General features: G+C 35.5%; 1 protein-coding gene across 1 annotated transcript; it reads right to left on the minus strand.

The window, feature by feature from the left end:
- Positions 1–8,502: 8,502 nt before the first annotated feature.
- LOC107461745 (probable CoA ligase CCL7) lies at positions 8,503–11,700 on the minus strand. The gene is made up of 5 exons (XM_016080296.2): positions 10,447–11,700; positions 9,402–9,547; positions 9,251–9,318; positions 9,060–9,162; positions 8,503–8,869 (listed from the first exon to the last, which is right to left on the minus strand). Exons 1-5 carry the CDS (start codon positions 11,651–11,653, stop codon positions 8,756–8,758), a joined length of 1,638 nt encoding a protein of 545 aa, XP_015935782.1. The 5' UTR covers positions 11,654–11,700; the 3' UTR covers positions 8,503–8,755.
- Between the last annotated feature and the right edge of the window lie 1,180 nt (positions 11,701–12,880).

Here is a 12,880-nt window from a genome sequence, read left to right on the forward strand (position 1 = left end):
GAAGGTCTAAACCTTGTCTGTGGTATTCTGAGTAGGATTCAATGATTGAATGACTGTGACGAGCTTCAAACTCCTGAAGGCGGGGCGTTAGTGACAGACGCAAAAGAATCACTGGATTCTATTCCGGCCTGATTGAGAACCGACAGATGGATAGCCGTGCCGTGACAGGGTGCGTTGAACATTTCCACTGAGAGGATGGGAGGTAGCCACTGACAACGGTGAAACCCTTGCATACAGCTTGCCATGGAAGGAGCCTTGCGTGCTTGAAGAAGAAGACAGTAGGAAAGCAGAGATTCAGAAGATGGAGCATCTCCAAAACCTCAACCTATTCTCCATTACTGCAAAACAAGTACTTAATTCATGTTCTTTTGCTTTTCATAATCAATCCTGATAATTTCTGATATCCTGACTAAGATTTACAAGATAACCATAGCTTGCTTCAATTCGACAATCTCCGTGGGATCGACCCTTACTCACGTAAGGTATTACTTGGACGACCCAGTGCACTTGCTGGTTAGTTGTGCGGGATTGCAATAGTGTGATTGCAATTTCGTGCACCATAGAGACACCTGCAGTTGTCCAAAATTCTAATATAACGCTAGAAGACGTTCAGGTACCTGAAAATTGTGAAAATGACGAGATCTCGATAAATTATGTCTTTACAGGAGAGAAATGGGACCGAAATAAAACAATTGTCAATGAAATATTTGCATATAATGTGGCATTAGATATCATGCATGAAAGTAAGGATGAGCTAAGATCAGTTGAAGAATGTCGACAAAGGAATGATTGGCCAAAATGGAAAGAAGCCATGAAGGCTGAATCAGACTCACTTGCAAAACGTGAAGTCTTTGGACCTGTAGTCCGTACACCTGAAGATGTAAAACCTGTTGGATATAAGTGGGTATTTGTGAGAAAACGAAATGAGAAAAATGAAGTTGTGCGCTATAAAGCCCGACTTGTGGCACAAGGCTTTTCACAAAGGCTCGGTATAGATTATGAAGAAACGTATTCCCCTGTAGTGGATGCGATAACATTGCGTTATTTGGTCAGTTTATCTGTATATCATAAACTGCATATGCATTTAATGGATGTGGTAACAACCTACTTATACGGCTCATTAGATCGAGATATCTATATGAAAGTCCATGAAGGACTAAAGATATCTAAACCATCTAGTGAATATTCGCAAGGGTTATACTCAGTTAAATTGCAAAGATCTTTATATGGTCTGAAATAATCTGGACGAGTGTGGTATAATCGTCTTACTAAGTATTTGGCCAAAAACGGATTCAAGAATGATGATATCTGCCCGTGTGTTTTCATAAAGAAATCTGCATCTGGATTCATTATAATTGCTGTGTACGTTGATGATTTAAATATCATTGGGACTCCTGAAGAGATTCCAACAATTATAAAAACTCTAAAAGAAGAGTTTGAGATGAAAGATCTTGGAAGAACTAAATTTTGCCTCGGCCTGCAGATCAAGCATAAAAAAAATGGGATCTTTATTCATCAAACAACATACACAGAGAAGATCTTGAAAAGATTTTATATGGATAAGTCACATCCATTAAGTACCCCAATGATCGTAAGATCTTTGGATGTGAAAAAGGATCAATTCCGTCCTAAAGAAGAGAGTGAAGATATCCTTGGTCCTGAAGTACCATATCTTAGTGCCATTGGAGCACTAATGTATCTTGCTAATAATACGCGACCTGACATATCATTCGCGGTGAATTTACTAGCAAGGTATAGTTCCTCTCCAACCAGAAGACATTGGAGTGGAATCAAACAAATTTTTCGATATCTTCATGGAACGGTTGATATGGGATTATTTTATCCTTATGGATCCATGTCACAACTAGTTGGCTATGCAGATGCCGGATACCTGTCCGATACACATAAAGGGAGATCTCAAACCGGATACATATTCACATATGGTGGTACAGCTATATCATGTAGGTCCACGAAACAGACGATAGCAGCAACCTCCTCTAATCATGCTGAAATACTGGCGATTCATGAAACTAGTCGCGAGTGTTTTTGGCTGAGGAGTCTGATTCAATATATTCTGTCATTATGTGGAATGATTGATCATAAGATAGCTCCAACTGTCTTGTTTGAAGATAATACAACATGCATTGCTCAACTTAAGGGTGGATACATCAAAGGTGATAGAACAAAGCATATTTCTCCCATATTCTTCTTCACTCATGACCTTCAAAATCAAGGGATAATTGATGTCCAACAGATCCGTTCAAGTAACAATCTGGCAGATTTATTCACAAAGTCACTCCCAAAATCCTCCTTTGAAAGATTGGTACATGAGATTGTGATACGCCGATTTCGAGACATTAAATAATGTCAGCAAGAGGGGGAGACTGTACTCTTTTTTCCTTTGTCAAGTTTTTTTTTCCATTGGGTTTTTCATGATAAGGTTTTTAATGAGGCAGTCCCCATCACTAAAGGATATTGTACTCTTTTTCCTTCACTAAGGTTTTTTCCCACTGGGTTTTTCTTTAGTAAGATTTTAACGAGGCAATAATCCTAAATGGACATCCAAGGAGGAGTGTTGTGACGAGGATGCTATGGATAAGAATGGATGTCCATTAATGAGCAATTCAACTTTCCTATACTGAGAGGAACAAGTTTTTATGTTGAAGAACATTAATGAGGTTTGAAAAAGCAAGTTTTGTATGCCTATAAAAGGATGTACGGGCAAAAGGAATATACACACAACAACAAAATATTATTCTCTCTCCCTTTGTACACATAGCTACAATAAAAGCAAATGCTATTATCTCTCTCTTTACTTTTTATACTCCTTTCTATCTTTGTATATATATATATATATGGACTCAGTACCCGAGATATGCACAATATGCGAATTACTGACTCAGTATTCGATATATAGTCATCTATTTTAATTCAAATAATATTAAATTTTAAAATTATAAAAATATTTCATTTAAAATTTAGATAATTATAATTTAAATTAATAATTTAATTTAATTCAATAAAAATAAATATACTTGTATTAGTTATTTATGAACACTGCAAAATTAATTTAAAAAAATGACTTTATTAAATTAAGTAATGCACGTATAAAAATAAATTGACTACACTCATATACTTAATCTAATAACGTCATCTTCTATATTAGTATGGTAAGATAGTATCTATACAATATAAAATTAATCAAATAATATCATACAATAGTATCTACGAGACAATAATTTTATTAAATATAATACTCTTTTAAAATAATCATAAATAATATTTATAACAATTCAATTCATTCCGTATATGGTAACATTTCAAATTAATATTTCAATTAATATGAGAGATAAACGATTTTAATGGGCGATTTTAACTCAAATCACGTGATTTGAAACTACCCATTTAAACACGTAATTTAAAATTATCCATTTAAAATTATCCATTTAAACAGTAGCAATCAAGACACGTAATTTAAAACTGCCATCACATTATTTTTTCTAGAAACCATCTCATTTAAACTAGTACTAAAATAAATAAGACCATAAAAAATTTAAAAATTTAGATAAACAAATTTAAACGATATATAATTTAAATTTAAGAATTTTAATATAATTTAAACATTTCAAATAATAGAGTATATAAAAACCTTATAAAATTTGTTATATTAAATTGGCAATTTTAAATTATGTGTTTAAATGTGTAATTTCAAATGATGTGAGTTGAGTTAAAATCACCCATTAAAATAGTCTATATCTTATATTAATCGAAAAGTTTCGATTAACATGATTATATCTCGAGTACTGAGCTACCAATTTACGCATTGTACATATTTTAGGTACTGAATTCATATTCTATTTGGTAGCGTTTGTTGAGCTAGAGACGAAAACTGAGACGGGGAGACAGATGTTGAGCTAGAGACTGGTATTTGAATTTTTGTTTCCGTCTTCAAAATTTTAGTATTTCAGTACTTCAAAAAAGTAGGAACACTGAAGATAGAAAATTTTAAAGACAGAGATAAAAATTTTAATTATAATTTGTATCTAAATTATCCCTATTTTAATTCAATAATTCTAACATTAACCCTAATGTAAATAAGGGCTTCATTGTTATCCTTCGTGATTCCATCTTCTCATTCTTCTTCAAGGTCATCACTCCATTTTCTCCCTCTCACCGCACGATCGTCGTCTCGTCGCCGGTTTGTCCTACACTTTCACTGCTGTCGCTTCGTCCGTCCTTCTGTCGGCATCTGTTGTCTCCGTTTGCGTCGCGTCGTCTCTGTGCCTTCATTGCATCACCTCGCCAGTCTGCGTTACTTGGCCTTTACTGTTTAACTCCATTCCTTCTTTGTAGTTTGAGCGAAGCCATCAAAAATAGAAAAATACAACACCCTGAGATTTGTAGAAGCTTCAATCTCTCTGTCACTCTTGACTCAAATCTCACACCGATCTTCCTCAGCTTCCGTCCCTGAGGCGAGTTTTTTTAACTTTTTAAATTAGTCTCTATTAATTTTATGAGTGTGCTTCTCCTGCAAAATGTATAACGATATCTGATTTTGTGAGTGTATCACAAAAAAAAAAGTAGTTTTAGTTAAAGAAAACAAAGATAAAACCATTTTTGATTCTATTTTTTCATGACTGTGGCTGTTTTATCCATGATTGTTACTGTTGATTGATGCCGTTTAGAGTTGATTTGTTTTATATAGTTGTTGTTTGTGGTCTTGTGGGAATGTTGATTATTGATTGATGCTTTTTTTTCAGAGATATGCATAATATTGATTTATACCTTACTTACTGAAATATGCAATGGTTGGATAAGCTGTGAAGAATTGGAGAATTGGAGAAAGGGTAGAGGAGAGGAGAAAGGGGGTTAGAGTTGTATTCTAAGAAAAATCAAATTGGATTTGGGGGGTTAGTGTTGTATTTTAAAATTAAGGACATTTTTGTAATTTTAAATTTTTTAGTCTCTACTTTTATTTTAAACCAAACAGGATATTGAGATATAATTCAGTCTTGTACACTTCTACACTAAACACAATACTGATACTTATTTCTATTTTTATTTTTTGGTCTCTGTCTTTCAATCTCAGTCTCTTAGTCTCTGTCTCGCAAACAAACGCTATCTTTGTGCATGTATCTCGGATATTGAGACCCCATTTAACTCTTCTGATACAAATTGGAGTCTCATTACCCGAGATGTGTTCAATTTTTGAAACCCCTCCCAGGATCCGAGATGTGGCCAATTATGTATTTATGTAATTACGCTGTATTTTATGTATTTTCGTAAATTTTATATTTATTTAATTTAAATAAAAAAATCTCTTATTATTTTGAGTTATAATTCATGAAATAAGCTTTTCAAATAAGTTCGGGAGTTTGTTGGGTTTTAAATAGGCCAAGCTTGGCTTTAAAAAAATTTATTGAGACATAACAGGTTTAGACTTGAGCCATCTATTTACAACATCAATCAAATTCATCAAAACTAAAATTCGACTCAACCCGATCCATTTCTACCCCGTAATTGTGAAGCAACTAAAAAGCCCATGAAATATATACCACACACAAGATGATGCAATTACTTGACCGTTTTTGCAATTCAATTACTTTTTATTTTGGGTTAAGCAAGGGAAAAAAAAAAAAGAAGAAAAATAACAAAAAAAAGGAAAAGAAACACAACTAAACTAAATCATGTTGCATTACATGCAACACTTGCAGCAAAGTGTAATCAAGTATATTGGTCAGCTATTCCTTGTGCATTATGTTTTGCTAAAAGATCAGCAACCTTATTAGCCTCACGATGAATAATATCAAATTGAACAGAAATTTTTCTGCACATCTTAAGCTCAAAAATCTTAGAGAGAAGCTCTGATTCATAGTGATCATGAAGAGGGTTCAAGGTGTTAACCAGTGAATACGCATCCATCGAGTTGGTCTCACACACAATATTTCGAACACCATTCTCTAGCGCCAACATCAACTCACACCAAATAGCCGATAACTCTGTGCGAAGCACACTTGAACCATGAACCTTTCCTGCACTCTCTGAAATTCACACACCATCTTTGTCACGAAGGATACATCCATAACCTGCCTTCCTAGAATCAGGAAAAACACTTCCGTCACAGTTAATTTTCACAAATTCAGTGTTCCGTCGAATCCACTTGTATTCAATCGAAAAGAAACTTTGCTGGAAATTCGAAGAAGAGGCAAGTCAGAATTCTTCATCCAAGAATCTGACTTTGAAAGCTATGATAACATGGGTTTAGCTTATGTGAGGTTGGCTATTGGGGTTTCCAAATTCAAACATAGCCCCAATTGTTTGTTCCTTCTCAATCATAGATAGGGTGCCGGTGCTGCTTCTATTATAGCTTGAGGTTCTTCAACAGCCACTTTCTCCGATCCATTGATACAATCACGAGGACTATGTCCAAAACAACCGAATCTAGCACAAATCAATTCCAAGTTCTCATATTCTACATAAAAAAAACCCATCCACCTTGATTTTCTTCATGATCGGAATTCCGAGATCAACCTGAACACAAGTCCTTGCATACTTTCCCTTCTCTACCAATTTCGTAGCAAGATCTATCTTGATTGGGTTACCTATGGCAGCCGCTTTTCACATCATAGCCTCATCATCATAATACCAAATGCTTAAGCCGTGAATACGAACCCAAACAAGAGTTGATCCAAAATATTCTTCCCCGGATCTAAACTCCGGTGATCAAGGTTATACTACTAAGTAACAGCCTCCTATCATCCATGGACCACCTAACAAGACTTTCTCGCGATCCTTAGCCAAGTCGCATTTCCCCAAAAAATACTCGTTTCCGACGTCAAGAACATCATACCCGCCCTTAAGCCGCCAAGCAGTGCGCAACTTATTGGTAATAGTTGTATAGTTCATATGCTTTCGTAGGATTTTGATACTAATGATATCTTCAGTGAAAACAACACTTGGCGGTTCTTTATCCCATTGCTTCCCCGTGACTAAAGCCATACGATCACTTAAAATTAGGGGTCGCAAACGGGTCTAAACCTGTCGGGTCGATCCGTGTAACCTATAAAAAAGTGAGTCGGGCAAAAAAATTGGGACCGCCAAAGAATAAAAGTCTACCTAATCGGTACCGTTTAAACTGCGGACTTCGACGGGGTAGGACAAACTTTTCTGTCAAGCTTAGTTTTTTTTGCAAGGAGGGTATTTTTGTAATTTTTTGGCCAAAATACAACTCTTTCCAACCTAACTTACAATAGTATAAAGATGAAAATCAAGTGTTTTGGATTATGTTTATGTTGCTTTGGAGACAATATTTATAATTATGTTTTGGATTATGTTTATTTTGCTTTATAGAGAATATTTATAATTATAAAGACTTTAATGTTTGTAAATATAAAAAATATAATTTTTTATGCCCTTATAAATTATAAATTTATTAATATAACTGTAAAATTATATATATTATTTAGTAGATAATAGTCTGTCCGCTAATCTACAATTAAACAGGACGAGATGAAATTCTAAAACCGCTTGATTAGACGGGCTAGCCCGTCAAAAGGCAGACCTTTGGCGGGATGGCTCCCCGACTTGCCACTCCTACTCATAAGCGTGTTGTTTTTTATTACTCGTTGTGAAGAAGACCCTCCCTATCTTATCGCGGAAAGAAACACGTTGTGTACGTGACCCTGATGAAGCACCTCCCTCAACCCTTAATCCCCCCTCCTTCACACCATGTGCAAACCCGCCCCACTCTTTTCCTTATTCCTTCCGCTGCGACTACCTCACATGTTTCACCCTCTCACTCTCAACCCTATTCTCTCCGCCGCTCTCTCCCATATTTTAACCCTACCCAACGTAACACTTTTAATTTGAACGAAGTTAGTTTCTGCTGCAATTCAATTATTTATTTAAATATGTTGTAGGACAACAAATGAATGTATCAAGTAAAAAGTGTTTAGCGTGGGAATTTAGGCTTAGTTTGGTAAAGCTTTTACTTTTTAAAAGTAGTTTATAAAAGTTAACTTTTAAAATATGGCTTTTTAAAAGTTGTAGCATTTATGTTTGGTAAATCAAATCAAAAACAACTTTTAATAAACATAAGTAACATCAATTGTGTTTGGTAAAATAGCTTTTAAAATTTAAAAATATTATAATAGACATAAATGCAAACATTAAATTTGAAAATTAGTTAACATATGAGGTTATATTAGACTTTTAAATTTTGAAAAGCACAAGCCAGCTTTGAAAAGCTCCCTCCTAGGTGCTTTCAAAAGCACCCCTAACTTTTAAAAGCCGCAAGCACAAGCACTTGAGCTTTTTAATTTACCAAACGCAAAATGACGTGCTTGTGCATTTTAAAAGCACAAGCACCTCCTGAAAAAGCTTTACCAAACCCAGCCTTACTATAATCTCTTTATAGTTATATCTTCTTTTGTTTTCCTTTATAGTGTTTGACACCTTTTACATCTTTCACGAATAAAACCTTTATTCCTGTAAAAACCAAAATAACCATGTAAAATATTTCATTCAAATACGGCATCATCAATTAATAGTCCAATACATATAAGGTGGGACTGGGACTAATCTTTGACCAATAATGGACAAAATTAAAACATGCCCTTGAGTTTTTATTTTGGTGGATCTAGTCCTTACTATATTATGAACAATTAAGAGTACTTTGTTTGCAAACATGTAGTGTCTATTTAGTCCCAATGTATGTATATATATATATATATATATATATATAGAAATTATGGTCTTATATTTTGGATCTTGCTTTATCTATAAGCTCTCTTCTGAGAATTTTTCCTGATGCTGTCTTAGGAACAGAATTGATGAATGTAACCCTTTTCAATCGTTTGAAAGGTGCAACCTGCCAACAAAAATAACCAAAAACGTGGGTATCAACAAAAAAAAATGCACAAGCACTAATAACAGTTCTAAAAGGACAGTGAACAGGGTTATACAGAAAGGAAGAAAAAAATATCCTGCAATTATCCATTGAGAACCTATGTTTCTTTTTAACTAAGAAAAATGAAAAAAATCATATATATGTTTCTTACCTGATCAGCAACAAAGTTGATGATATCTTCTTCAGTGAGTGAACTGTTGGATGATCGAACAACATAGGCAACAGGAACCTCACCAGCCTCAGCATCAGGATAACTATTCAATGCAACAAAAAATGAGTCATGAATGCATTTCTTGTGCAGATAGAATTGAATAGAAGATAGTGCATGCATGTGTTACTTACGGGATGACAACAGCATCAAGTATTTGAGGGTGAGAAACAAGAAGGCCTTCTAGCTCTGCTGGCGCAACCTAATTAAATAAAGAGAATATGAATTGGTACACTCGAATGGCACGGCATGGCAGGGTCAATTGAATGAATTAGAATAACAAACCTGAAAACCTTTATACTTGATCAGTTCTTTGATGCGATCAACAACAAAAAGATGCCCCTCTTCATCAAAATATCCAAGATCTCCTGTATGTACCCACCCTTGTTTATCTATGGTCAATTCTGTGGCCCGTGGATTGTTATGATAACCTGAAATATTAGTTCTTTCCTCTTGTTATACTTGGATTATAATTTAGAAAAGAATAAAATGACAATTAGATTCTCGAGGATTTTGACCTACAATGAATTAGATCTTGAAGGAGAAAAAAAGTACCAATTAGATCTTCCATGATAATAACCACTAACCAGTAGCCTTGTATGTTCTTTCATCAATAGATAGTGTGAAACAAAACAGAATTACTAATGTATTTCATTATCTACAGTGGTGCGTGACCGTATAAATAGTAAAATATAGTTTTGGATAATGAAATACTCATTATCTTTTAAGTTTTCATATAACCTTTATCAACTGCTCTTTACGAATCTTATTAAATCAGGTGAAATTTTGTTTCAAAAGTTATGTATAAATATATGTCACAATAGTTAATGGTACATATAAGTATCACCGGTAAGTTTTAGGAGAAGAGGAGAAGAGTATAACGTGTCCATCGTTTACTATTGTGGACTTGGAGGATCAAATTGATTTTTTTTTCCTTCAAAAGTTAATTAGTCCTAAGTGGAAATCTTTATGGACCTACTCGTGACCTTACTCTTTAGAAAACGAGCCTATACAAATAAGGCCAAACTGCATAAGTAAAGGAATCATCAACATACGTAACGAGCTGCTAAAACTATTGGTCTGCAAGTCCTGAATTTGAAGCCACAAATTGTATTGTGCTCAAACTTTTAAGTTGACACAAAACCTGTCACTATCTGTATATATGTAACAGGAAATTGTTTAGAGAGGGACATCAGGCAAATAGGCAGTGTATGAACTAGAGTTGCAAAGCTAAATAGTGAACAAATATTAGTGAATGAAATAAATTGTTTTTAAGTATTTGACGGCAAGTTGGGTAGAGAAATAGAAGAAGGCCCTAGGCCTAGAGTACCTTGCATCATGTTAGGACCACGAACCCAAATCTCGCCAATCTTTGAAGGTGGTTGTGGCTTCAGCGAGTCCACGCTAACTATTTGAGCTTCCAGTCCCGGAGCTAGCATTCCGGTTGACCCACTATTCCTCGTCCCTCGCGTCGCATTCTCCATGGAAACAATCCCACAAGTCTCCGTCATACCATACCCCTGCATGACGATAGCGCGAGGGAAACGTTTGGAACAGACGTGCATGAGTTCTTTGCCGAGAGGAGCAGCGCCGGAACCGATGTGGCGCAACGACGAGAGGTCAAACTTGTCAACAAGGGCGTGTTTGGCAAGAGCAAGAACGATGGGAGGCACTACCCACAAGTGGGTGACCTTGTACTTTTCGATGCTTCTCAACAACGCATTCAACTCGAATCTCTTCAAGCACACAACCGCGTTCCCACGCTGCAGCTGCGAGTACAGTATCAACGCCAGCCCGAACACGTGGAACATTGGAAGCACGCATAGGAACACGTCGTGCATCTGCCCCGCCATCTCGTCGTCCATGCACGCCATCTTCGCCGCCGCGATGAAGTTCCGGTGTGTCAGAACCACGCCCTTGCTCAACCCCGTTGTTCCCGACGAGTACAGCAGCGCCGCCGTGTCGTTCTGCTTCACGCTGCTCTTCGGGAACTCTGTTTCAGTGCCGGCGAGTTTCACGAAATCGTGGAAGCTCATGATCTTGGGGGCCCGTTGCGATGGTGACACGTGGACGGTGGGATCCGAATCGAGGAAAACTGCGGGGAGATTGAAGGTCTTCACTTTATCCCATTGGTCCGGCACGGTTAAGATGAGTTTGGGGTTGCAGTCTTTGAGTTGTTTGGAGACTTCGGAGGCGGTGTAGGAGGGGTTGACGGTGGAGGCGATGGCGCCGAGGGCGGTGACCGCGAGGAAGCAGACGGGGTAGTAAATGGTGTTTGGGGAGAGGAAGAGAACGACGTCGTTTTTGGATATTCCGAGGCGTTGGAGGGCGTGGGAGGCTCTAACGGCGAGGGAGTTCATCTCCTCGAAGGTGAGGGATTGGGAGGTGTCGGCGTCGAAGAGAGCGGGTTTAGTGGGGAAGGAAGAGACGTTGGAGAAGAGGTGGGTGGCGAGAGAGAGGTTTGGGTTGTTTGGTAGATGGAGTGAAGGTCTGAGTGACCTGTATACTCCATCGGAGCCGAAGCCTGATCTCTGCATTGCGGTTGTGGATTGCAGAGAATAGATAGAGAGAGAGAGAGAGAGAGAGGATACCGACCTGGTCAATGAACCGGAAAAATAACCAGTTTATTGGTTTAATGATTTAACTGAAATTTAATTGGGTTTAATTGATTTAATTAAAAATTAAATCAAATTATTAAAAATTTAATATATAATATTAAATATTTAAATTTAATAATTTTTAATTTATTAAAATTTAAAATTTTACAATTTTACAAAATAAATTATTTGAAAAGTATAGGTAAACAATAAAAATAGTAAATAATGTGAATAATAGATATATCATTTCAATTTATTAGTTGAGTAGATTGTTATCCTAATATTAAGATTTAGATGTATAATTTAAAAATTTAGGTGAATAATTTAAAAATGTAGTGTATTTTTATTTTATTTGACCAATTTTAGAATTTATTGTTCACATCATTCACAAAACAATTGTCTACCTAACAAAATTCATAAATTATACATAATTTATCAATAAAAATTTGTAAATAATTTCAAACATTAAAATTTATAACTAAAATAAACTAAAACACGCTTAAATGACAAACAATAATATTTTATCACAATAAAAAACATCAACAATCAAATTTTCAACTTAACAAAAGTACTAATCATCAAAACTAAAAAAATCAACAATAATTTTATAAATTAGCAACAATAAAAAAATCAGCAACAATATCATTAAAGTATCATAATAAAAAATTAGCAACAATTCCCATAATCAGCAACAATTTCCATAATTCTAATTTCTGAATCAAATACACATCAACAACTAAAACTAAATTGAATCCATAGTTGGTAGCCACTCAAGAAGCACCACAAGATTGATGCAACTTGAAATCAACGAATACTGTAATATCTTTATAGATCTTTGAAGTCATTGGGGGCAAGGTCAACAAATTTGACATAAATACAAAATGTAAAACCTTTACCTCAAATTAAAATGTTGATCATTATGTCCCTCTGATAATTCTACCTTGTCACTATTATCAACTACCAAAGTATCTAAGAGAAAAAAATATTCAATATCAAGTGATAGGGACTTTAGACTACTACAACTAGAGAACTTATAAATTAATTTGAAAAAGAGATGAAACTGAAGAAGTATTAGCCTACTAGAGATATGGTGAGAGATGAACAATTATGACAGAATGAACTCGCAGTAACAGTGAGAGACGAAATTATTGGCGAAGACAAAAAAAT

This window comes from Arachis duranensis, chromosome 8 (assembly GCF_000817695.3).
Source record: "Arachis duranensis cultivar V14167 chromosome 8, aradu.V14167.gnm2.J7QH, whole genome shotgun sequence".
NCBI classification, from domain to species: Eukaryota; Viridiplantae; Streptophyta; class Magnoliopsida; order Fabales; family Fabaceae; genus Arachis; species Arachis duranensis.

Bases quoted from the DNA above. Each gene is read 5' to 3' on its own strand.
- LOC107461745 (XM_016080296.2), bottom strand. From the start codon at position 11,653: ATGCAGAGATCAGGCTTCGGCTCCGATGGAGTATACAGGTCACTCAGA. The intron at 9,548-10,446 runs GTACTCTAGGCC...CTAATATTTCAG, and splicing joins TGGTCCTAACATGATGCAAG to GTTATCATAACAATCCACGG. The intron at 9,319-9,401 runs GTTTGTTATTCT...TTATTTAATTAG, and splicing joins TCAAGTATAAAGGTTTTCAG to GTTGCGCCAGCAGAGCTAGA.